We start from the raw sequence: 26,858 nt of genomic DNA on the forward strand, positions 1-26,858 counted from the left end.
AAAATTTTCAGGAAAGAGCAATATAATTATATGGAAGCTTCTGTTTGGAAAACTTATTTTGAGAAAATGGATACCAACCCAATTCTGTCATTATTATTCTTCTTCAGCAAAGTAATTGTTTGTGACCAGTAATATGAGCCTCTAGTTACAAATATTCAGGAACATCATGTAAATGTAAAGGCAATTGTTTTGGTCAGGTTGCAACAAAAAAACATGCTCAATATTAACTTTTTACATTTCTAAATGTAGACACGTAAAGAACAAGTAACTAATGATGTTGCTCTGCCATGCAATATGGCAGAGAATACGTCTATGATGCTTTCTATCTTAAAAACTTATTTATGTTGTCAGGCAAGAAAATATACAGTGATATTCAAAATTCATGCATACAAATATATCTCTCCATGTAGATCAGGTGGAAAAAAATTTCACAGAATTGGCTGTGTGAAAGCTGTGCTTTCTAGAAAGTTGTTGTTGTTGGGTGCTGTAGAGTTACCTCCGACTCACAGCAACCTTATGTACAACAGAATGCAACACTGCCCAGTCCTGCGCCATGCTCACAATTGTTGCTATGCTTGATTCCATTGTTGCAGCAGCCACTGTGTCAATCCATCTTGTTGAGGGTTTTCCTGTCTTTCACTGGCCCTCTACTTTAGCAAGCATGATGTCCTTCTCTAGGAACTGGTCTCTCCTGATAACATGTCCAAAGTACATAAGACAAAGTCTCACCATTCTCGCTTTTAAGGAACATTCTGGCTGTACTTTTTTCAAGGCAGAGTTGTTCGTTCTTAGGAAGTCCATGTATATTCAATATTCAAAGACATCAATTCTTCTTCGGTCTTCCTTATTCGTTGTCCAGCTCTGGCATGCATGTGAGGCAATTGAAAATACCATGGCTTGGGTCAGGCAAACCTTAGTCCTCAAAGCGACTTTTTAACACTTTACAGAGGTCTTTTGCAGCAGATTTGCCCAAAGCAATCTGTCATTTGATTTCTTGACTGCTGCTTCCATGGGTGTTGATAGCAGATCCAAGTAAAATGAAATCCTTGACAACTTCAGTATTTGATCCATTGATCACGATGTTGCTTATTGGTCCAGTTGTGAGGATTTTTGTTTACTTTCTGCTAAGGCATAATCCATACTGAAGCCTGTGGTCTTTGATATTCATCTGTAAGTGCTCCAAGTTCTCTTCGCTTTCAGCCAGCAAGGTTATGTCATCTGCATAAGGCAGGATGTTAATGAGTCTTCCTCCAGTCCTGCTGCCGAGTTCTTCTTCATATAGTCCTGTTTCTTACATTATTTGCTCAACATACAGATTGACTAAGTATGGTAAAAGGAAACAACACTGATGCTCACCTTTCCTGATTTTAAACCATGCAGTATCCCCCTTGTTCTGTTCAATCGACTGACTCTTGGTCTATGCACAGGTTCCTCATGAGCACAAATAAGTATTCTGGAATTCTCATTCTTTGCCATGTTATCCATAATTAGTTATGACCCAGCTGAATGCCTCTGCATAGTCAATAACACACAAGTAAATATCTTTCTGTTATTCTCTGCTTTCAGCCAAGATCCATCTGACACCAGCAGATGGATCTTGGAGTGATATCCCTCACTCCGAGTCCTCTTCTGAATCCGGCGTGAATTTCTGGCAGTTATACCACTGTCGATATACTACTTCAACGGCTTTTGAATGATCTTTAGCAAAATTTTACTTGCATGTGATATTAATGATATCGTTTCATAATTTCTGCAGTCTGTTAGGTTACCTTTCTTTGAAATGGGCACAAATATGGATCTCTTCTACTGGGTTGGCCAGGTAGCTGTCTTCCAAATTTCTTGGCATAGATGAGTGAGCACCTCCAGTGCTGCACCTGTTTGTTGAAACATTTCAATTGGTATTCTGTTGATTCCTGGAGACATGTGTTTTTGTCAATGCCTTCAGTGCAGCTTGGAGTTCTTCCTTCAATACCATTGGTTCTTGATCATATGCTACCTCCTGAAATGGCTAAACACTCAACAATTCTTTTTGGTACAGTGACTCTGTGTATTCTTTTCATCTTCTTTTGATGCTTCCTGCGTCATTCAATATTTTGCCCGCTACTGCAACTGGAGGCTTGAATTTTTTCTTCAGTTCTTTCAACTTGAGAAATGCCGAGTGTGTTCTACCCTTTTGGTTTTCTAACTCCAGGTCTTTTCACATTTCATTGTAACACTTTACTTTGTCTTTTCAAGCCACCCTTTGAAATCTTCTGTTCAGCTCTTTTAGTTCATTATTTCTTCCATTCACTTTAGCTGCTTTACACTCAAGAGGAAGTTTCAGAGTCTCTTCTGACGTCCGTTTTGGTCTTTTCCTTCTTTCCTGTCTTTTCAATGACTGTCTTAGTTATCCAGTGCTGGTGTAACAGAAACACCACAAGTGGATGGCTTTAAGAAACAGAAATTTATTCTCTCACAGTTTAGAGGGCTGTCTTTTTTTTTAAGTCTGAATTCAGGGCACTATCTCCAGGTGAAAGCTTTCTTTCTCTGTTGGTTCAGGGGAAGGTCCTTGTCATCAATCTTCCCCTGGTCTAGGAGCTTCTCAGCGAAGAGACCCACCGTGCAAAGGATGAACTCCGCTCCTGACTGTTCTTGCTTGGTGGTAATGAGTTTCCTCTCTTCTCTGCTTGCTTCTCTCTTTTATATATCAAAAGAGATTGACTCAAGACATAGCCTAATCCTGTAGTTGAGTCTTGCCTCATTAACATAACCGCCTCTAATCCTGCCTCATTAGCATCATAGAGGTTAGGATTTACAATACATAGGATAAAATGTATCAGATCATAAAAGGGAGGACAACCACACAATACTCCTAGCAGAGTTGACAGATTTTTGGGGGACACAATTCAACCCATAACAACGACCTTCTGCTTTCTTCACGTATGTTATCCTTGATGTCATCCCATAACTTGTCTGGTCTTTGGTCATTAATGTTCAATGTGTCAAATCTATTCTTGAGATCATCTCTAAATTCAGGTGGGACACATTCAAGTCATATTTTGGCTCTCATGGGCTTGTTTAAATTTTCTTCAGCTTCTACTTTAACTTGTATATGAGCAACTGATGGTCTATTCCACAGTCAGCCCCTGGCCTCATTCTGACTGATGACATGGAGAAAATGAGGTTTTACGATTTCCTAATCTTACAAAGAATATAAAATGAAGGAAAAAAAAAATTTTACCCAAAGATAATCAAGACACAAAACCATAGGTTTTTCTCTTTAAGGAACATCACAGCACATCCAAAAAATCACATTTAGAGTACCTCACTTATTTTGCCATGAGGTACCGAGTCCTTTTCTAAGAGCCTCCAGTGCAGTTAAGACCAGGTAAGCAGGGCATGGCATAGTCAAGAAAGTAATTTTTGTCTCAATAACCAAATGTACTATGCTATTATATCAGATCATACAAAAAGCTTATAATAGATATGCCTGAAAATAGGGATAGAAGATGAAAGCATAGAAAAAGTCTACATTTAACATCAGACCATGCAGTGGTTGGCTGTGACTAAAACATTAAGCCAATGCTGTACTCTAAGTTTAGCAAGTGACAGACATGTTGATGTCCAATAAAGATTCATATATAACCCAGTTTTCTTACCTGAAAAATGAAGGTGTTTGTTGGACTACACATCCTCCAAAATCTCTTTCAACTTAACAGCCCCCAAGTGAGACCACAGTGCTTTCCAAGAAGTACTTTCAGCACATGGGAGGCAAAACAACGTGTTTTAAAATGAACTAAGAAAAGCAAGTACTATGCTTGATCTAATTCCCTGACCAGATATCCCTGCTTATTTTTTTTATATAAAAAAAATAGTCTAATACATTCCTTTTAGTTTTAGTAACGTTTTAAGTACCTAAAGAATGTGTAATACACATATTTTTATTTTACTAAAGCACTGGAAATATGCTTTCTGATTATTTTCCCATCGGGTTTGTCTTGGGTTGGAAAGCCCATGGTGTGGATGCTATACTCTGATATGACATGCCTACTATATAACCACAAGAAAGGAAATGGGAAAAGTACCAAAGATTTTCAGAGCTGTTAAACCTAAAACTGCAATTTGTATCAAAGATTTGTTGGATTTGAAGTAGAAGCAAGTGGGAAGAATCCCTCTCTTAATATTTAAGAGCACATTAAAATGATATCTGATTCCTAAATCAAGCCTGCATGTATCTGGTTTCTCATTCCTGATACGGTACAGACAATCCCAGGGCATCCCTACTATGACTGGAAGGGACATTTGTCATCCTAGCTGGCTGGCCTACGGCACAGGCTCATCACGAGGCAGTCCCTATAGATAGAACCACTATGGGCAGGGCTTGAACAGGGAGACTTGGCTTCATGAATGCTATAAGCTCTCCAGGGAGATGGAAACTGAGCCATAGGGGGCTGGGAATAATCCTTAGCAGACTCCATTTGTGCTTTTGCTATATATAGAACTAAACCATCACTGAAGCGAGGGAGATTTTTGGGAAGACAATGGTATTAAAAGAGAGAGAGAGAGAAAGATAACTTTGGGGAAAGATTATTAAAAAAAATTATTTCCGTGGCTGCTGTACTCAAATTTTGTAGCCTTGGAAAGAACAATGTTCCCTGATTGTTTTCCTTAACAAGACCTTACACATTCTTACTAGTGTTGGAAGTGTTAGCTGGGTCAACAATGCAGTGGAAGTATTAGCAAAGAAAGGGGCCATTCTACTACATACAGGGCAGGCTGCAGTATAGGGTAAACCACGAATGAGTTAGCTGACTCCCTGGAACGTAGCCTGTGAGCAGAAACCGCAGTCCTGTAGCACACTGCTAAGATAAAAATCCTTGTTATGTGTTGGTTCTTGTTTCCCTCCTGTTCAATGGGATCCAGAGATAGTGACCTCTCTTGTTCTCTTCCCCTCTAACTTTCCTTCCAGGTATGCTCCCTTCTCACACCTTCCTGTGGTCCCTAAAGCTGTGAAGTGCAGGAAGGGGCAGGAAGAAGTGATGCTTCAGAGCTGAACCACCATTCAAGTTTAGTTATCTTACACTTCAGTCCATGCTTTAATGGTTGATACTTACTGAGCCTAAAATTGTGTAAATCGGGCACAGACAGTAAGTTCCAGCAGGTTTACAGCCCCCTCTTCTCCTTTCCCTTTCCTCATGGATTGATGACTAATGGATGCAGAAATGGAGATAAATCTAGAATTATGGACAGCCTTGTGTTCTATTCCCAGTCGAGAAGCAGGACCCTTGCTATCCAGATCTGTATTTTTTATCCAAAATGATTAACCCTTTGAATGGAGAGCTTAGCTAGGGGAGGTCTGTGGTTTAGCAAGTGGCGGGGGGAGGGCAGTCTAGAGTTGAGAGGGAGGAGGCAGAATTATGCGAGTGTGGGGGCATGGATGTGGAGGACCACTTTTATCTGTTATTTCTTTTTCTCTACATGTTGTTTTGCCAGAACAGCTACTCAGTTTGAGTAAATATGAAACCAGCCTCTTGACTTTTGTGATAATACTCTGTATGTCTCTGAAGGGAAGAGCCTGCTCCCCTGGCCCTTAGCACCCATTCACAATGAGTCAATAGTGCTTAAATAGAATCTCAGCAGGCTGGAGCTGGCTGCGATGGGACAGTGTCATCCTTTCCTGTGTTCTGAAAAATATGTATACACATATACAAGCAACTGCTATATGGATTTGAGTGAAATATAAAACTGTAATACTACATCCTAGGTTTTTTTTATGCGTTGACGACACATTGACCTTAACAAGTTTGAGAGCCTTAGGTTTACTCAAACTTCTAGGCCTGAAGCTGCTGCTCAGTGGATTAAAGGATGTGGTGAGAAGAAAGAAACCTGGTCCACTATCACAAGCTTTAGGTTCAGAACAGCTTTTAGCAGCCTGTCAGTTCTCACTCTCCCATCGTCACAACCACCGTCCCCCTCTCCCACCACACCTCTTTTATCTCCTCTCTTGTGGTGCAGTACTGTAAGCTTCCAGACAGGGCTCGCTCATACTCCTGGGCTTTGGCACGGCAGTTCACACTGTCCCCCTCCAGGATCTCCAGCTGCTGCTGTAGCTTCTTTGCAGAAACATTAGAGCAGTTCTAAAAGCAACAGAGAAGTGGAAGTGACAAAGGGAGTCACAAATGGAAGTGACAAAGGGAAACAGCAATGAGATGAATAAGCTATTTACCCACGTTATAAAACTTACGATACTTTTTTAAAAAAGAAATCAGCTCCTGATTTATTTTACCTTAAGCATATCTGAATATAATTATTTCAGAAAGAAGCCAGACATCCAACATTACAGGAAAGGCAAACCATTCCATTTCCAGTCTTGAATCCCTAGATTTTGATGATTTGCTCATCACACTCAACTCCTCAGAGACACCATTCATTATAAGGTATAATTTTTACTTCAAAAGGCATAAAATATGCATTAGAAACATTCAGCTTCTGCACTGTAATTTTCCTGTCAACTTGAGCTTCACCTCAGGTTCCTTATGCAAGTGCTCCAATCTGTACTCCACGCAGAGGGGCTGCTGGGGCCAAGGCCGGACGTGGGTGGGAGAATAATTCATAGTATTTGTGCAAAGTGAGACTTCTTGCTTTCTTTTTAAAATAAATTCACTAGTAAAGTCAAACTCTTAAAAAGAAAGCCTTTTCTTGGTTTAAAAAAATGGTTCTATTAACAGGAACAGGTATTTTGTATTTCTGTGTGTTCCAGTTAAAAAAAAAAAAAAAAAGAGGTTCACAGCCTTCTAGATCACTGACTCCGACTCACGGCAGCTCCCGCGTGTCAGAGCAGAACTGTGCTCCCAGAGTATTCAGGAGCTGAATTTCTGGAATAGATCACCAGGCCTTTCTGCTGAGGAGCCTCTGGGTGGACTCGAATTGCCAACCTTTCAGTTAGCAGCCAAGTGCGTTAACCACTTGTACCGCTCAAAGGCTGCATTCCATATAGTTCAGTGGATATCTTAAATAGACTTTAAAACTTGCCCTTATATTTTTTAATGTTATACATGCTACTAGAGAGAATAAATATGATCTTTCCCTCCACAAATTAGGAAATTTGAAGAGGGATTTTTTAAAAATCAAAGCCCAGTGTATGTTATTTATGAGAATTTGATCTGGAAGTACTTCCCTTGTAGGCTTCTCTGTTGAAGTCAGTGCAAGGGCAGAAAGGAGACCCAATGACCAGTGCCCAGAGCCCTGAATGAGGCTTTGGGGCTTGGGCTCCACCACTCTGGGCCTCTCATGGTCTGCTAGTCACAAGGGATAAGACAGCCAGGTCCTCTGGGCCTCAGGGTCTTCAATTATAAAACGAGGGTCCTGGACTAGATGACTGCTAAGATACTTCCAGGTCTGACAAGCTAAAGCAGCATTCTCCAATGGAAAATAAAGTGAGCCACATATAAAAATCTAAATTTTTCTAGTAGTCATATTAAAAATGTAAAAAAGAAACAGGTGAAATTAATCTTCATGATATATTTTATTTAACCTAATGTATCCAAATATCATCTTGACCTGTAACCAGTATAAAAATTAATAAAATATTTTTTCTTCTCTTACTCAGTTTTTGAAATATGGTGTGTATTTCACACTTAGAGCACATCTCAATTCTGTTGCTAAATTTCTATCAAAAATATTTGTTATGTGTTTAGATTTTATCAAATTTACAGTTTAAAAAGTAGATTCACTAACCCAAGTTGCTTCCAACATACTTAAAAGTATTCCAATAATAGTATGGAGTATCAGTTTTTAAATTTTAATTAAAATTAAATAAAATAAAAAGCTTAGTTCTTCAGTTGCTCTAGTCACATTTCATGTTCTAAAATGCTGACTGCCATATTGGAGAGCACTGCTCTAAGATACACTTTTTTTTTTTTTTAAACTAGTACAAGAACAGATACATTAAAGAAATCTTCTGTTTTCCAATTTTCTCCTTAAATATTTTCTGCTTTTGTTATAAACCAAAAATCCAAACCCAAATCCACTGCCATCAAATCAACACTGACTTACAGCGACCCTATATGACAGAGTAGAACTGCCCCATGGAGTTTCCTAGGCTATAATCTTTATGGAAGCCGACTGCCACATCCTTCTCCCTTGGAGCAGCTGATGGGTTCAAACCACCAACCTTTCAGTTAGCAGGCAAGTGCTTTAGCCACTGTGCCACAGGGCTCCTTGCTCTTGTTAAAGGTAATAAGAAAACTTGACACAAATAATTGTCCAGATGGTTTAATGTATTTTTCATTTACCATATACTAGGCCATCTGGTTTAGTTCACATTATATTCCAAGTCCCTGCTACAATTAGGTATAAATAATGGTGTTTAAGTTGCTTACAGGCTGCTGCATTGATGAGATGATGCCCACTCCCAAAGAAAGGGCCAGCTTATGGAGATGGTCTATGTGTGCCTGCTTTTTCTGCGACCGACTGAGATGAACCTGGGCGTCATGAGCATCACTCAGTTCCTTTGGCTGCTCTAGAAACTCTACTTCTCTTGATTTGATGAGCTGTCCCAGCTGGAATTCAGGGCATTAATAATTAACCTGGGGTTCACATTTACAAAATACCTTTACAATTTTTTTTTTTTTAAAGCACACTTCATATTATACTAGCTGGTAAAAGTGCTGCCCAGACCATCCATAATTATTTGTGCCAGAGCCAGAAATGTTAAACAAGCAAACAAACAAAGCCCATTGCCATCAAGTCAATTCCGACTCATAGTGACCCTATAGGACACAGCAGAACTGTCTCATAGGGTTTCCAATGCTGTAATCTTTACGAGAGCAGACTGCCACATCTTTCTCCCATGGAATGGGGAGTGGCTTCAAACCACCGACCTTTTGGTTAGCAGCCTAGTGCTTAATCACTGCACCACCCGTAAAAAAAACTAAACCTATTGCCGTCGAGTCGATTCTGACTCATAGCGACCCTACAGGACAGAATAGAACTGCCTCTTTTCCAAGGACCAGCTGCTGGATTCAAACTGCCAACCTTTTGGTTAGCAGTTGATCTCTTAACCACTGTGACACCAGGGGTCCTTAAACAAATGTTACAATGTTGGAAATCACCTGGGTAAAACTGAGGGACCGACATTTTCAGTTCTATTAAAGAAGAAAACATTTTTTCTGCTCGGAGCATTTTAAAACCTTAGCAAGGTCTAGGCCTATGATCTGAGAAAATTCAGAGGGTTATTTTAAAGACATATGAACATACCTCCCTTTTGTGCTAGGGGATAATAATTATGAAGTTTAAAGAAAAAAAGAAATAGTAATATTTCCTGAGCATTTCACCATGTCAGGTACTCAAGATACAAATAAACTGAACTTGGTTTCTGCCATCAAAGAGCTTATACTTGAGTTGGGAAATAAAAGCTGTGCTTATCAAAAAGAATAAAGATGGTAGAAATGACAAATGTGTGGAACAAGCAACGAGCGCTCTAGGAATTCAGAAGAAGGTGAAGTCACTCCAAGTGACTCAAGGTCAATGGAAGGAGATACAGGGTTTAGATGGTGGAGAGAAGGACCTGTCAGGTAAGGGCACCTGAGAGTCCAAGCGTGGAGTAGGAATGTGTACATCATTTAAGGGACAAAGAGAAGCTCAGTTTGGCTGAGCTGTAAAGAATAGGTGCACAGTGAGAGAGAAGTTTAGGGCTTCTAAAGCTTCCAATATCAGAATAAGCAATTTGGCCTTTATTTAATACACAATAATTTTTAATTCCATAGTTTAAAATGCAGGGTCTTCCAGGCATCCATTACAAGGCTTACCTCTTCCTTTACTTGGTGAAACTGGACTACTTTGTACAGGATATCCTCATAATCTTGGATTCTCTCTCTCTGTTTTTGATGGAGGTGAACAAGGTCCCTCAGTTGTTGAGACTTCTCTTTCACAGGGGCTCCTTTACCACTTAACTCTTCTGACACTTTTATAATGTACTGAACCTCATCATTCAGTTGCTAAAAAATTTAAAGCAATAAAGAAATCTAGCTTACAGTTTTTACTTTACAACTGACAATATGAAGATCTAAATAACAAATAACCCTCTCATTTGTTAACAAATATTGATTGTGAGCCTTCCAAAACTCCAGGCGCTGTGCTTGCTTGCTGCTGGGAATATGTTATTCCATCCCCATCTTCTCAGAAATTAAAAGAGAGGCAGAGAGCAATGCAAAAAAGTGTTGTATTAAAATGGTCATAATAAAATTTTTAGAGTGGTGGAATGGAAAATCAAATATTGTTTCTATGATACTCCAAATATTCTAATCATCTGCTAAGTAAATATATTTTAGAATATTTTATGAATCCCCATAATCACCTCTAATATTTAATAAGGCTAGAATCAGATGGTATTTAAGAGCACCAAGAGAAGACAAGTGTAAAAATATAACGGGGGAATGATGAGAATGAAGCATCAGCTAAACAGCATAGCAGATACGCAGCTTTAAACGGAGTTATGCTGGAATCCAGGAATAGCCACCACGTGGAGGGAAGGATAAAGTGCCTTCCCTTTCACCTAATACTGCTCAGATAGCTCTTAAAGGTATCCAGATTCTGGGGTAGAATTTACAAAGTATAGACAACGTAAAGAGGCAGCTACTATAACATTTCAGGGATGGATCGTGTATCAAAGGTAAATGTAACAGAAATAATTTAGTCTAAGAAGATAATTTGCAGGAAAGTGTCCTAATAACAATGTTCAAGTTAAAATCAAGCAAGTGGGCATCTAATTTACAGTGATAGAGCTAAGGAAGCTTGGTAACGGTCCCCGACTTAGAGAAACTTATGCATTTGCATGTGCGCGCGGGCGCACACACGCAAACACACACAAAAAGCATGTAAGAATACAATGCAGGGTATATCAAGCAACCTAACCTGTAGGCTAGAAGAGACATTTTGTAAAAGTATGAAGGAAAAAGTCAGTTCACTTCAGGCTACAACAGCATGTGCCTGTGGGGCATGGTGGTAGTTATGTATAATACATCAGTTTTGTCTTAAAGGAACCTACAATTAGATATTCCCTAAATAAATCTTCAGTCTTCTAATTCTGGGATTCTTCAAAGTCAGTGCTTAGGAAGCAGTGACAGACAGAAGCACAGGTGCCCTAATTTTGTAACAAAGAATAAGAATCCAGGCAGAAGAATAATGTGACTGACAATCATTTTTGGCTAAGCTTAGTTTTTTTTTTTTTTAGCAGAGACAGGAGGAGGGGGTATGGAGAGAGATTAGGAGGAGGGGATATGGAGCAGAGAAAGTAGGAGGGGGTATGGAATGGAGCAGAGACAGGAGGAGGCGGGTATGGAGCAGAGATAGAAGGAGGGGGTATGGAGCAGAGAAAAAAAAATTTTTTTTTTTAGAGAAAGGAGGAGGAGATATGGAGCAGAGACAGGAGGAAGGGGGTATGGAGCAGAGACAGGAGGAGGGGGGTATGGAGCAGAGACAGGAGGAGGGGGTATGGAGCAGAGACAGGAGGAAGGGGGTATGGAGCAGAGACAGGAGGAGGGGGTATGGAGCAGAGACAGGAGGAGTGGGGTATGGAGGAGAGACAGGAGGAGGGGGGTGTGGAGCAGAGACAGGAGGAGGGGGGTGTGGAGCAGAGACAGGAGGAGGGGGTATGGAGGAGAGACAGGAGAAGTGGGGTATGGAGCAGAGACAGGAGGAGGGGGTATGGAGGAGAGATAGGAGAAGTGGGGTATGGAGCAGAGACAGGAGGAGGGGGTGTGGAGCAGATATAGGAGGAGGAGGGTATGGAGGAGAGACAGGAGGAGGGGGGTATGGAGCAGAGACAGGAGGAGGGGGGTATGGAGCAGAGACAGGAGGAGGGGGTATGGAGCAGAGACAGGAGGAGTGGGGTATGGAGGAGAGATAGGAGAAGTGGGGTATGGAGCAGAGACAGGAGGAGGGGGGTGTGGAGCAGAGACAGGAGGAGGGGGTATGGAGGAGAGATAGGAGAAATGGGGTATGGAGCAGAGACAGGAGGAGGGGGGTGTGGAGCAGATATAGGAGAAGGAGGGTATGGAGCAGAGATAGGAGGAGTGGGGTATGGAGCAGAGACAGGAGGAGGGGGTATGGAGGAGAGATAGAAGTGGGGTATGGAGCAGAGACAGGAGGAGGGGGGTGTGGAGCAGATATAGGAGGAGGAGGGTATGGAGCAGAGACAGGAGGAGGCGGGTATGGAGCAGAGACAGGAGGAGGCGGGTATGGAACAGAGACAGGAGGAGGGGGGTATGGAGGAGAGATAGGAGAAGTGGGGTATGGAGCAGAGACAGGAAGAGGGGGGTGTGGAGCAGATATAGGAGGAGGAGGGTATGGAGCAGAGACAGGAGGAGGGGGGTGTGGAGCAGATATAGGAGGAGGAGGGTATGGAGCAGAGACAGGAGGAGGGGGGTGTGGAGCAGATATAGGAGGAGGAGGGTATGGAGCAGAGACAGGAGGAGGGGGGTGTGGAGCAGATATAGGAGGAGGAGGGTATGGAGCAGAGACAGGATTGGGGTATGGAATGTTAAGTAGGGAAAAGACAGGAACATGACTCATTATTTTATCACTCTGAGTGTAAGTGGGAGAGCACAGCAAAAACCCTGGGATGGTGGGAGGAGCCAGGGATGCCCTGGGGACAGGGACAGCACAGTGATAATTTCAGGGGCTGAGGGCTGCAGAGCCCATCCTTGTTCTGAGATGCCTCAATCTAAAACACATCTATACTCTCTAGAAAAATAATCAGTTACTATGTATAATAAATATATTAATTTGCAAATAATTTAATATAAATTAAAATAATCTGATATAAAAATATATTAGACATTTCGTGGCCTTAATATTCATGTATCATCAAATACAAAACAGTGTAGAAATACGGTAAGAAAGACATTTTTACAGTGAATTTTTAGACAAATAATACTAAAAAAAAAAAAAGTAATACACTAAAAAAAAAAAAAACACACTAGTCTGTTAAAATTAACTAGGTGAACCACAACAGAACAGTTTTTAAATTATGTTCCATTCACCCAAGTCCATCAACTTATGTCTTCACCTGGAACTGGGGCTTCATTTCATTCCATTTTCTCCGTAGATCTAAAATGGTCCGGAGGCTTCCTCCAAGGTCAAGTGCAGACACAGGCATAAGTGCTTCCTGAAGAAGTTTTAAGTTGTGAGTTGTCTGAAATAAATATTGAACAGTTATGCATATGCTTCTTTGATGCTGCCTACAAATCATTTTACTGATGACTTACTGTCATTAGACTTCTCAGTCCTCACGAAGGCATGCACTACCTGGAGTGAGCTCGTGATTCTAAAGCACCAATGAACAAAAATATAAGCCCTGGATTCCCTTTACCTTTTTGAGTTGCTCTTTGAACGCTCCCCACTGCTGTTTCACAGGCTTGTTTTCAATCGTTTTAACTTGCCATGCCACCCGAAGGCAGGAAAGTTCTTCCTTTTCTACCTTCTGGTTCTCCATAGTGTTCCCCATAATGTGCACTTCATTTTTCACATTTAGTATCTCATTCTCTTGTGCCTGTTAAACGAATAATCCATATAACTGTGTTTCTTTCCCAAGAGATAAAACAACTTTGCATGCAACTATTTTAGAAGGTAAAATGTTTTATCACTCCCAAAGCAGGGCACATGGTTCTGATGTTCAGACAAGTCTGGGTTCTTTGTGTGCAGGCACAGTTACACTCCCAGAATCCCTTCTATGCTGAACATCAGGCCCTGAGTTCTTTAAGACTCCAGTGGTGTCAGAATTTACACTTAGGTTCTGACTATTTCCTGGGGTTTAAGAAATTATTTAATAAGCTCCAGGACCCAGAATTTTGAAATAAGAATATTTTTAATGCATTATATTTAAAGTATATCCCACCTATTATTTTAACATACCCATTAAAATATGTTAAAATCTCAGTATCAGAGAAAAGAGGGGCAGCCTCTGGGGGGCCTCTGTTGTTGTTTCAACTATCTGTTGTATGTATTACAATTATATTAAATTTTCCTTGTGAGTGGTTTCTCAACCTACTCCCTTTTATGAGAACTGAGCTATATTTTATAACTATGATTAACAAGATTCAATATACTATGAAAGATATTAGATAACTACAGCAGGAACCCACCTCAAAATTATATTTTGTATTTATGTTATAAATAGGAGCCGTGGTTGCACAGTAATTAAGCACTCGGCTGCTAACCAAAAGATCAGTGGTTTGAACTCACTGGCCACCCTGACAGAGAAAGATGTGGCAGTCTGCTTCTGTAAGAACTATAGCCTTGGAAATCCTATGGGGCAGTTCAGCTCTGTCCTATAAGGTCACTATAAGTCAGAACTGACTTGACAGAAATGAGTTTTGTTTTGGGTTTTCTTCTATAAAAGTAAGGCCATCTTTCACACCTTATTAAGAAACTATCAATCAAAATGTATTATAATGTATAATTGAATGTAATCTTGGAAATTGTAGCCAATGACAACTGCAAACAGAAGGGTACGGTGGTCTGAGAGAGAGATGCAATAGGGAGAACTATACTAAGATTTGTCAGTGTTCAGGTAGCAGGATCTAAGGAAGTGTGAACATGTATTTGGTAGACTTAAGTATTTTGACATCTGATTGTTCTGGTTCAGTTTTCCAGTTTTGAGTTTATATCTTATATTATTGATTTTCTAACCAGAAAATTCCCTTTAGTATTTCTTGTAGTTTTGGTTTGGTTTTTATGAATTCCCCAAACTTCTGTTTATCTGGAAATGTCCTAATTTCACCTTCATATTTGAGAGACAGTTTTGCTGGCTCTATGATTCTTGGGTGGCAATTTTTTTCCTTCAATGCTTTATAAAAATCACCCCATTGCATTCTTGCCTGCATGGTTTCTGCTGAGTAGTCCAAGCTTATTCTTATTGACTCTCCTTGATAGGTGACTTTTTGTTTATCCCTAGCTGCTCTTAAAAGTCTCACTTTATCTTTGGTTTTGGCAACTTTGATTATGTCTTGGTGACTTTCTTTTAAGATCTACCTTATGTGGAGTTTGATGATCATCTTGGATAGATATCTTCTCATCTTTCACAATATCAGGGAAGTTTTCTGCTAACAAATCTTCAACAATTCTCTCTGTACTTTGTTATCCCTCCCTGTTCTGGTACTCCAATCACTCATAGGTTATTTCTCTTGATAGAGTCCCACATGATTCTTAGGGTTGTTTTTTTTTTTAATTCTTTTGTCTGATTTTTCTTGAAATATATTGGTGCCAAGTGCTTTATCTTAACAATCTCACCAATTCTGCCATCCACTTGCTCAATTCTGGTCCTCTGACTTTCTATCGAGTTGTCTAATTCTGTAATTTTATTGTTAACCTTCTTAATTTCTGATTGCTGTCTCTCTGTGGATTCTTGCAGCTTATTAAATTTTTCATTACGTTCTTGAATAACCGTTTTAATTTCTTCAACTGCTTTATCTGTGTGCTCCTTGGCTTGTTCTGTGTATTGTCTGATCTCCTTCCTGATCTCGTTCCCGATGTCTTGAAGAGTTCTGTATATTAATCTTATGCATTCTGCATCTAGTAATTCCAGGAAGGCACCTTCATCCAGAAGACCCCTTGATTCTTTGTTTTGAGAGCTTGTTGAAGTGATCATGGTCTGCTTCTTTATGTGATTTGATATTGACTGTTGTCTCTGAGCCATCTATAAATTATTGTATTTTATGTTTGCTTACTGTATCCTACTTCTTGCTTCGTTTTGTTTTGATATGCTCAAATAGGTTGTTTGAGTGAGTTAGGTTGATTGTTTTCACCTTTGAAGCTCTAATGTCCTGTCACCAGATGGCTAGAGCTGTTATCAGGTATATGAGCCTAGGAGTCCATTCACCCTTCTTGTATGGATTCAGCTCAGGTGTCCAGGTAGTTGGTCATCAAGTGTGCGCTACAGGCTCTGTGCCATGGTCTTAGAGGGGCAAGTGGAATTGGTGTAAGTACCAGTATCTGGTTGTAGCAGAGGGTCATGCTCTGAACAAGACAGGGGGCTGACAACCATCCCTCAAGTGTCTGTGAAGAAAGCACATCCCTATTCCCTACAGTGCACAGGTGGGTGGGTTCTACAGACAGACCATGGGCATCCAATGCTTTTGGTTGTAAGGACTGGGAGTACTAGTTATCCTTGGACTCCTGTCGCAGGTGGCTGGGTGACCTGAATGGAGCCACCAGTCCTTAGGTCCCTGATGTGGGTAAGTGAGGACTCTGATTAATAGGCAAAGCGGTCTCAAAGATCAAACACCCACCTCTCCACCGCGTAGCTGAAACAGTTGCAGTCTGCCAACAAGGGCCTATTCTCCTGAAATAGGCCCACACAGGTCCATGCAGGGGGGAAAGATATTCAAAGTTCGTGGACCATTTATGCCTGGACAGGAGCCGCTTCTGTCCTAAGCACTCCAGGTCAGTGGAGCTGGCAGATTATCTTTTCCCCCAATTGTGAATTTATTCCTTCTTCAAGGCTGGGATAATGGCTCAGAGCATTCAGCAGGACCTCTCTCAGGCCCAGAGAGATCAACAGCCACTGAAGCCGGCTTGGGGGCTGGTGGCATGGTAAAATATATGCAAGTACTTAGCTTTTGCCAAGGGTGCCGTTCTTCTCTGGTTCTGGAGGTGTGAGTAGGCTGTGTGGCTGGCTGTCTCTCCCTGAGGAAACTGCAGCCAGAATGCTACCGTCAGCCCACCGCTGTCACTCCCGGGAATGGTACCTGAGGGTTTCTGACGATTCAGGTCCAGCAGCTCCCCTCCACTTCTGAACTGTCTCTCCCTCACCCTGCAGCTCAGTCCGTTTTCTAACTTTACCTTTGATGTTCAGGGCTCCTAGCTTGTCATAAATATAATCATTTCACTTGTTTTTTCAGGTCTTTGTCGTAAAAGGAATCATCGGAAGCGTCTGACTACTCCACCATCTCGGCCCCGCCTCCTCTCAGACTTAAGTATTTTGGCCACTCAGGAAGGTTAAATAATTTTGCCACAGTCTAGTTAGTAAACACATTCTATTCATTTTACTTTTGTGACACAGCATGGAAAATTCTGCCATAATTTGTTCAAAATAAGGAACTAAATTATCCATCTTCTGTTTAGATTCTATAGAGTAAATGGTCTTCCAATGTCTTGTTTTCCGAGTATCTTGATAACAGGAAGGCAGTACCCATGATAGTAGACTTGAAATTCATCACTATAAATTAATAAATTGGCACTTTCATCAAAAAGTTTGCCAGGATTTGGGCTTGAATCAGTTTCTCCTATCTTGATGATTTCTAGATAACTAGAAAACTTTCTATTTCAGCTTTGAAAATATGAGCCACAGTAATCCAATCAACAGAATGGAAAATGCCAGCTGGCCCTCTTCCTTCTTAACAACTAAATCTGTTATGTCCAAACTGTCCAGAATATATGAGAATAAAAAATGTTTTTTACTTGCTTTACCAACAATTTCATTTCTCAGAATGTCATTGAGCCAATAAAGTTAAGAGCCTTAATTCTTGTCATTCAGTTGGAACTTATGTGTCATATGACAGTTATAGAAACCTTGGGGTTAAGTGACCATGTTTACAGTATCAAGGAAAGAGAATACCCACACATGTAGTAAACATACGCACTACTCCTAGCAACTAAATAGGCATTTAAATACCATGACAACCTAAGTTTATTTAGAACATGGATACAAAACATAACTTGGAGTAGGTAGGTTCCTCTTAAATAATGAAAATCTGACTGTACAAACTTTGTTGTTTTGTTGTTAGGTGCCATCGAGTCAGTTCCAACTCACAGTGACACTCTGTATGACATAACGAAACCCTATCCAGTCCTGTGCCATCCTCACAATTGTTGTTATGTTTGAGCCTGTATGTTGCAGCCACTGTGTCAAACCATCTCATCGAAGGTCTTCTTCTTTTTTGCTGACCCTCTACCAGGCATGATATCCTACTCCAGGGATGGGAGACTTAAACATTCTAAGTAATAAGTAAAACAAGTAATCAAAAAAAAAATAAATAAAACTTCTGTTTCTATGTAGGATGGAGTAGCTGGCGGCAGAGCAGTGCTTCTGTTTATCAACTAGAAACTCTGGATAAAATGCAAAAAAACATCTATTTGAAGGCAGCAGAAAGCTGCTGAGGCAACAAGATCCAAAGAGGCTAAGACTTTGGAGAGAAGAAAACCTGAGAGAGGTGAGCTGACCTTTAACCACTTTTACCCCATGGGCTATTATATATAGTGACAGGATAATTGGGGCTTTAACGAAGAACAGGGAAACCAGCAGAACTTCTGTAAGATACCTGGGGTTTGTATGGGGCTTCAAACATAGTTGATCCTTTCCTAAGGACTGAGGCTGTGCAGGGCACTGAATTAAAAACCTAAGCAAAAACCTCTAAAAAGCAGAGTGGAGTGTTTCCGCCATTTTGCAATACAAAGATCGGAGTTCAAAGCCTTCCAGAGGCAGAAATCTCAGAAAATGCACCAAGCTCTGTCGAAAACCCTGAAGAACCAAGGTGAATGAGAGGTACACTAAGCCTTGCAGGACTACACTCCACCCTCAACTTTGCACAGCTCCTGATTGGATTAAGTCATCTCCCAGCAATCCATCTTACTAGGGAAATAATTGTGGACCCTCTCTCTAGAAGAAGATAACACCATCTGGAGCTCCTACAGTTTTCTCAGACACAATGCCTGGTATTTGATAAATATTCACTAGTCCTGCTAAAAGACAGGAACACATGACCAGAAACCAAGAGAAAAAGTAGACAGTAGAAACAGCTCCAGATCCAGATGCTGGTATTAGATGACACGCACTTTTAAATACCTACGATTAATATGGTTCTAAAGAGTGTAAGAAAGGTAGAGAAAAGAAAAGACAATAAAGAAAATTTTATCAGAAATTTTGATCTAATAATAAGGAACCAACTGCAAATGCCAGAACTGAAGAATAAAATTTCTGGAATTAAATTCAGTAATAACAAGGATAAAAAAATGTACTTTGTAAATACTTGAATTTCCTTATAAGTACAAATTAGATGGAAGATGTGCTGAACCAAGTACAAATTAAATACATATATGTAATATATATAATATCAAAACAATGAATGTTCCAAATGAATAACTTGATTGTTTTTTAAAATAAAGCTCTTGCATAAAATAGAGACATGGACAAATTGCTTAGCAAGTTGTTCCGGGTGCTCAAAGATGATATTAGATTAATTGTAATTATTTAATGCATATATTGTTCCCAAATACATGGAAAAAGAACGGTCTTCAAACAACAAAGGTGAAACAAAGAAGATCAAGAGATCAAGAGAAAATTGTACCTCAAGCTCCAGACTAAGATTAATCACATCCCAGGGTACTGAGAACATTGCAGATGTCAGTTATCTTTGAAAATACACAGAAGATAGGAGAAGGGCCAGAAAATGAGAGAAAGGAATGGAAAATGCTCTGATTTTCAAAAGGGGAAAGATTTGGGCTACACAATTTACAGACTGGTAAGCTTCACAATGAAAACCAGTACAATACGTTTATCACTTATCAAATAGCTTGTGAGCAGTTTGAAAAGAATGCACTGATTGCTAGGAGTCAACCTAATTTATGTTGTTAGGTGCCAACTCATAGCAACCCTATGTGCAACCTGATGTATGCCAAATTATATTTACGAATTGATAGGATACTAGGTAGGTATACCTTGTTTTGAGCGGTGTATTTGAGAAAGTCTTCCATTATAGCCTTAAGAATAAGAATGTGAAATGGTGGTTGAATAGAAGTACTACTAGGAGTGTTCATGATTATTTAAAAACTGGTTAATCAACTGATTGCTTAATGGCCTGGAATGCAACGTGCCCTTTAGACACTTCTATTAAAGATCTCATTGCAACCATAGAAGGCATACTTATCAAATTACAGAATTAAACCCAGGAGGGATGATAAATATAGCAGATAACAGGTAAATCATGCGTGAAGACTAACAAAATGAAATTAAACAGGAATGAACAGAAAGGCCCACATTTGCTTGAGAAAGATGGTGATACAGATATGAGAGAGACCTAGCTTGGCAGGAATTTCGACAAAAACTTTATGGAAATTTTACTCAATCACAAGCTTAATATACCCCAGTAAAGTGAAACCAAACCAAAAACCAAATCCAGTGCCACTGAGTCAATTCCAACTCATAGCGACCCTATAGGACAGAGTAGAACTGCCCCATAGAGTTTCCAAGGAGTGCCTGGTGGATTCGAACTGCTGAACCTTTGGTTAGCAGCCATAGCACTTAACCACTATGCCATCAGGGTTTCCAGTAAAGTGAAATTATTACTAAAAATGTTAGCATAATCTTAGCTGTCATTAGTAAAGAATAACATGCAGATTATTGTTCTCCGTGCTGAAGTACTGTTTCATTTTTTTTTTTTTTGCTACATTTTATGTATGATTTTGAAAAACCATGGAGAGTCCACGGGAGGGAGATCAGGGTAGAGACAGAAATGAAGCTAACTCATAAATGGTAGAAAGGATGTGTATATGTTTAGCTGCAGGAAAAAACTCAGGTTAGAAATAGCAATTGCTTTCAACGTCTCAAGGACTTTCATATATGAGGAATTAAATGTGAATACTTTTTTTTTTTTTTGACCTGTGTAGCTACAGAGGGCTAAGACCAGTTATGAGGGTAGAGTTGATTTAACATTTTAAAAAAAATTTTTCTAGCATTTGGTATTTTCCAACAATAGAATCAGCAGTTTCATTAGGAAAATACTTGAGGTATCAAAGGAGAGGTGGTGTAATCATATTTTAAGAATTTTACAGGGAATTTTATATGGGTCAGTGGTTGACGTGAGACTTCTCTAATACTTTACAGATATAACTCAGGACAACTAAATGTAATGGAGCATCACTATAAAAAAGAGCTGCTATAGCAAAATATTTTTCAAAATGGCGATTCATCCTGGACTTTATTTTTAGACAATGGAAATTTTATACAGACCTTGTTGCAGGCTCTCAACATAACTCAGAACGTTTGGCTGGACTATGTAGTAATAACAAAGGTGCATTCGGATTGTAGGCACTCCATCTTCTTAATAGTTAAAAGAGCCGTCACATTATAAACTAAAAGAGATCTAGGACATCTAAACGCTGTGCATAAAAATGCTGGGCTTCAGGCCTGCTTTAGGTTGACTGAAGCTAAAAAGGACTTCCGAAGCCAGCAGTGCTAACTAATAATAGACAGTTGAACTACTGAATTTATATTTTTTTTACTTTGACAAGTAATCCTTGCAGAAGGTGTGACTTATTTGATATCATTCTTACCATGTATATTAGATTAAGGAACTCAAGCCCTAGGTCCTGGGTGAAAAAAGTCTTCTTTAAAAATAGCTGCCACTGTTTCTCGGCTGAGTCACACCAATATTTGGCTTTAGCATCATCCTCTTCCTTCCAAGACATTTCAGTTTGGTAAAATTCCCTTAGGCTCTGAGACTGCTCCTCTACCTAAAAAAGAAGAGTATAAATGAAAGTTAAGAACATTTAAAATATTTTTAAAGGAAAAAAACACTGGATTCCAATAAAAACCTACACAAAAATTAAATTGACTACATTTTCAGAATTTTAAAAATAATTACTAAATATTCAATTTATTGAAAAGACAGGAAAATCTATTTAGTTTGTTGGCAGACGGGGCAACCACTGGGTAGTAAACTGAGTGGACAAGCTTATTACCCATAAGAACTACTTACTGTAACCAAAATGATATTTATGTACTATGTGTATTTGTGTGTTATAATTTGGGGCAATTTATATCAAAGACCAGTGTGGTTCCATCTAAAGCTAAGCTCCTAATTCAGAAGAAGACACACAGAGAAAATCAGGAATACAAGTCAGGAAGAAATGTAAGCCAGTGAAAGATTATCAGTAATTAGTAAGTCACAGAATTTGCTTCTCATCAGTGATAAACCAGAAGAAAAGGAGTACAAATAATCGCTAATTTTCTGTATAAGTATTAATATTAAAATGCCTCCATGAGCTAATCTTACTGAAATACCTCACTTTGCCTCCCTAGAATTTCATATTCTCATTTGCTAACCAATGTAAGCAGTGTTAGATTATTTTAAATCACTATTCTTGAGCAGAGCTTATATAAAATCAAATGTGCCTGTAGAAGTGTAGATTAATATGTAATTGGATGATATCGGAATAACAGAAATTATTTGACACAAGTTTTTATGCCTTTTGAATGATAATTAATGGCCAATAGGGCATGATTCAGGTTGCTTATAACTACTAAAAGGAATCTAAACATGGTAAAAAATTTCAGGCAATGGCTAGTCCCTGTTTCAAAGGTTTTAACAGCATTCTTAATTTAAATGAACTTAATAGAAGAGCCTCGAAATGCTTCCGAGAAACTGAAGCTCTCTCTTCATTTCCCATATTTCATGTATTCACACCTCTATCCTTTGCCAATGCTTGTTCACTGTGCCCAGAATACTCCTACTCGTCCTTCACAAATGAATTAATATGCAACTTCCTCCATGGAGCCTTACAGCTGCTAACCAAAAGGTCAGCAATTCGAATGCACCAGCCCCTCCTTGGAAACCCTATGGGGGCAGTTCTAGTCTATCCTATAGAGTCGCTATGAGTCAGTTTAGAACTGACTCGACAGCGATGGGTTTGGTGTTTGGTTTTGGTTAGTATGAATTAATCATTTATTTCCCTGGGTTCCCAGAGACAGTTCTGGGAGAAAGAGGCCCATAAGCGAATCATTGCAATACAAAGACAAGTATATACACAATGCCAGGGGCACACTGAGGTGGGGCCACCAACTCTGTCTAGGGTATATAAGAAAGAACCTCCCAGAGGAAGTGACATTTGATCTGCATCTTGAGGAATTATTGCCCAGAGAAGGTGATTCCAGGTGGAAGGAACAGCACGAATAAAGACACAAGTGTGGAAACACTGGCTGGTTCACAGGGCAGTAAATGATCTTAATGTGGGTAAATGTCAGCAGGCACAAACTGAGTCATGAAAAAGGGGCTAGACAGGTATAACTGTGCTGGGATTACGCTGGCCAGCAGGTTTCAACCTTGTTTGTGATTATTTCCATTTAGTTTGAAACAAGTGACAGCTACCACAATGACTCAAAATCAGCATGGCAATCATCAGTGCTTCAACAGGGTGGTGCGCTACAGGTTGTGGTGTCAATTCGATGGGCTGCCAGTTACACAATTCTGAAAACATAAACTTTAATCCATCTTCCTTTCCACCTGCTCAAAAAGTCTCCTTGAATGCAAGTATGTGAAAGTAATGTCATTACAGGAATTCCCGTGAATCTGTTCTAGTTTATTTTTTAAATTAATTACTAATAAACTTTAATACTTTATCAATTTTTGGAAAAGTTATTTGCAAATTGATTCATAAATTAGCAGTTGTCGAGTGGCATCCAAATTTCAGGAAGTAATGTGATCGGATTTGCTTCAGAATGGTCTTTTGCTGCAAAAAAGGAGGAAAACATGAAAGGGAAAACTGTAAGAGGCCAAGAGAATAGAAAAAAAGGCAACTTAGCATTAAGCTAGACAAAAGATGATGAGGACCTGCACCAAGGAAGTGATGGTGGAGATGCAGAGGAAGAGAAGTTCATAAATCTCAGGGTAAAGCTATTAGGTTATAACTGTAGACCAAGAGGAAGGGAGGAATGGAAAACACAAATTTGAAAAATTAGAAGATGACTTGTGGATCTAGATGTAGGCATGAACAGGGAGGGACTGATTAGTGCTAGAAAGGGACTTCACTTTATAGGAAGACAGGGGAGGGTGGGTGAATGGGGCAGTTTGGAAGTAGAAGGAAATTAAGACAGTTATCTTTAATGGCTTCAGTTTTTTCCGGGAAGTTTATTATGATAAAGACCTGGGCTGAGATTTAGGGATACAAACTAGAGTGAGATGTTTGAAAATTGCTACTGAGTGGAAGCCAACTAGGGAGCATATGTGGTACCCAGCTGAGGCAGGGACCCCAAGTGGAACTTGCTGGCTCTAAGCTGATTGGTACCAGTGCCAAACAACACAATTTTATGATTTTCCATAGTGGCGTCTGGAAGCTTGGAAAGAGAAGCTGAGTAAAGTGTTATGCTGATGTACTACTGGAAATTGGCTAGGTTAGTCAGGATGGAAGGCAGGGAGTTGAGGGGATGGAGAATAAGGTGGAAATGAATAACCATGAGGAAAGAAGGGTAGCCATGGTGGGGGTGATCAGTGACAGACTGGGAGCATTGCCAGCATGAGGCTCTTTCAGGAAGAAAAACAAACTTACTGAAAGTAGGGAAGATGAGAGGACATGCGGTTTGTCTGAGAAAGTGTCATCTGTGAAGCTAAGGTCCCAGCCCTGGGAAGACTCCTGGTCCACAATGATCCAAGTGGGCCATGAAAGTAGATGCTTAACTAGATACCAAGATGGTCCATTTTTGGCTGGGAAGACAGAGAAAAAGCATTTCTTCACACCTCCTTATCCCAATTAACCACAAAAGTAAAAATGAATAAAAATGTTCATAAACAGGATAATCATGTCACTTGAAATGCCTGCTGAACTACAAGAGTCCAGGGTGAAGAAGAACTAAAAAGAAGCTAGAAATGCTAAAAGGTGAAATAAAGATGTGGAAATGGAGGCAACGGTTACCTGAGATTTTCAGGGACTGGGCATGGACTTCCCTCAGAGTTCTAAGAATTCAGAATATTCTAAAAGGAGACCAGACAGGGGAGATTATGTATGTGGGATGGTGGTGGTGGGAGGCAAGGGCGAGGGTGTTAGGAGGGCAAGAAACAGCTGCTTTCACGGGAGGAGATGTGATGATAGAAGCAGAGGTCAGAGAGAGATTTGAAGATCCTATGATGCTAGCTTTGAAGATGGAGGAAAGGGCCACTAGCCAAAGAATACAGGAAGCCTCTAAAAGGTGGAAAAGGCAAGGAACTCCCCTAGAGCCTCCAGAAGGAACCACACCCTAACACCTTGATTTCAGACCAGTGAAAGCCATTTTGGACTTTTGACCCCCAGAGCTAATAAGACAATAGGTCTGTAGGATTTTAAGCCACTAAATCTTTGGCAATTTTTTACAGCAGCCATAGAACACTGATACATCTAGTACAACCCTTTCAGAATAAGGCCTCAGAAGAATCTCTCAGAGGTGACTGGTTAAAAGGCATCTAGCAAGACAGACTTGAGACTGGGCCCAACATACCCTGATTTTAATGTGAATTTTAAATGAACCATATGAATTGCTTAGCTACTCAAAGAGATCCATGGTTTAGAAAGTGACTTATTTTTAAGTAATTTTGTTCTCTCTTTAGGATACTGTAAATATTTGCAGGACATAGTAAAAAGTGTTCCATTTTTGTGCATATATCCACATACACATTTGTATTACTTTTTTTAGTAAAACAACTTATTCTTTGAATCTTTGTGTTAGTTTATATGCAACCTCTTATGGTGCCTTGGAGTCCGTGGGTAGTGGAAACAGTTAATGTGTTTGGCTGCTGACCAAAAGGTTGGAGGCTCAAGTCCACCCACAAGTGTCTTGGAAAAAAGGCCCAGCGATCTACTTCTTAAAAATCAGGCATTGAAAAACCCTATAAAGAGTTGTTCTACTCTGACACACATGGGGTTGCCTAAGTTGGAAATGACTATGGCAATTGACTGGTAGGGTGCCTTGAAGAATAAAGAAGGACTTGTAAGTGAGTTCATGCACTAGGGGTGGAGAATATGGAGTTTTCTACCATGGCAGAGCTTATCTTCCCACAGAAAGCAGGAAGAAGGGAGATGGGCAGAGGCCACCTTGCTGAAGATGACAAGTGCATAGGTACCATACCTCCTCTGATGACTTTAGAAATGCCACATGAGTTTGCAGAATTCGTAACCTGGAGCCAATGCTTTGGCCAAGTATTTTTAATTCTTCCTCTAGCCATTTAGCTTGAGAAGAAAGTGATGCCACTTCGTCAGGTCCAAATTCACTTTTCTCTGTCATGATTTTTGCCGCTGCTTCTAATTCATGTGATGTTTCCTATGAAAGCAAAGCACAGGAGTTCAGAAGCAGACAGGGGAATCATGAACATTCACATTTCATTACCTTCTGTATATCCACCTTTTACGGTTATTAACTGAACTTATACCAAGACTCTTCTCAACAAAGGATAGGCACACCATTCAAAATTTAAAAATAAAGGCACTGTAAAATGAAAATCACCTCAAATATTCTTTAGCTCTATCAGCTACGCTTGTTATTTAGAGCATTCTGTTTTCTGTATCACAGATAGAAGAAAATTTGTTTGGCACAAAAGGTTGTAAAGCAAAATGCCAGAACTGTAATTACACTTAAGAATTGCTTTATGAAAGTTAACAACAGATCTGGTAAATTCTTAAACTCATTTTGTTACACGAAGAGTTGGCAAATTTACAGAAGATATTTCTTCATTTTTAAATTTACAAAATGATATTAATTATACTTACGCAGTCTTATTTGAAATTCTATCTAGAAGGGTTTTTAAAGAAATGTAGGGAGAATGTTACATATTAGATCTAAATGACCTAAAAGAGTAAGTGATTTTGATGTGGTCTGGAATGCTCTCCTGTTTTCTTTTGAGTGCAATTTCTGGCATGTGAAAACTAACCATTCATTAGGTGGATGAGTGGATACTGTAGGCATTACATATACAGTTGCTACAGAAAAATCATGTAAAATTTCATTTGAGACCAATTTAAGAATCAAGCAAAAATGAAAGGAAAAAGCTTCACTCCCATTTGCAGCACAGAGGGACTGCTTCCTTTCTTGCATTTAATATGCGTCCCAAGTACTCCACCTAATGAAGGTAATTTTAATT

General features: G+C 39.7%; 1 protein-coding gene across 2 annotated transcripts in view; it reads right to left on the bottom strand.

Annotated features, from left to right (window-relative positions):
* The window catches only part of CCDC141 (coiled-coil domain containing 141), a 233,348-nt gene that overhangs the window by 39,519 nt on the left and 166,971 nt on the right, over positions 1-26,858 (bottom strand). For both annotated transcript variants that reach the window (XM_049887559.1, XM_049887558.1), the window contains 7 exons: positions 25,850-26,041; positions 21,310-21,489; positions 13,352-13,531; positions 13,049-13,174; positions 9,789-9,977; positions 8,361-8,540; positions 5,967-6,116 (listed from right to left, as the gene is read on the bottom strand). In XM_049887559.1, the coding sequence (XP_049743516.1) occupies positions 5,967-6,116; positions 8,361-8,540; positions 9,789-9,977; positions 13,049-13,174; positions 13,352-13,531; positions 21,310-21,489; positions 25,850-26,041 (1,197 nt within the window). The remainder of the gene's footprint in view (positions 1-5,966; positions 6,117-8,360; positions 8,541-9,788; positions 9,978-13,048; positions 13,175-13,351; positions 13,532-21,309; positions 21,490-25,849; positions 26,042-26,858) is intronic.

This window comes from Elephas maximus, chromosome 6, assembly GCF_024166365.1.
Source record: "Elephas maximus indicus isolate mEleMax1 chromosome 6, mEleMax1 primary haplotype, whole genome shotgun sequence".
Taxonomy (NCBI): Eukaryota; Metazoa; Chordata; class Mammalia; order Proboscidea; family Elephantidae; genus Elephas; species Elephas maximus.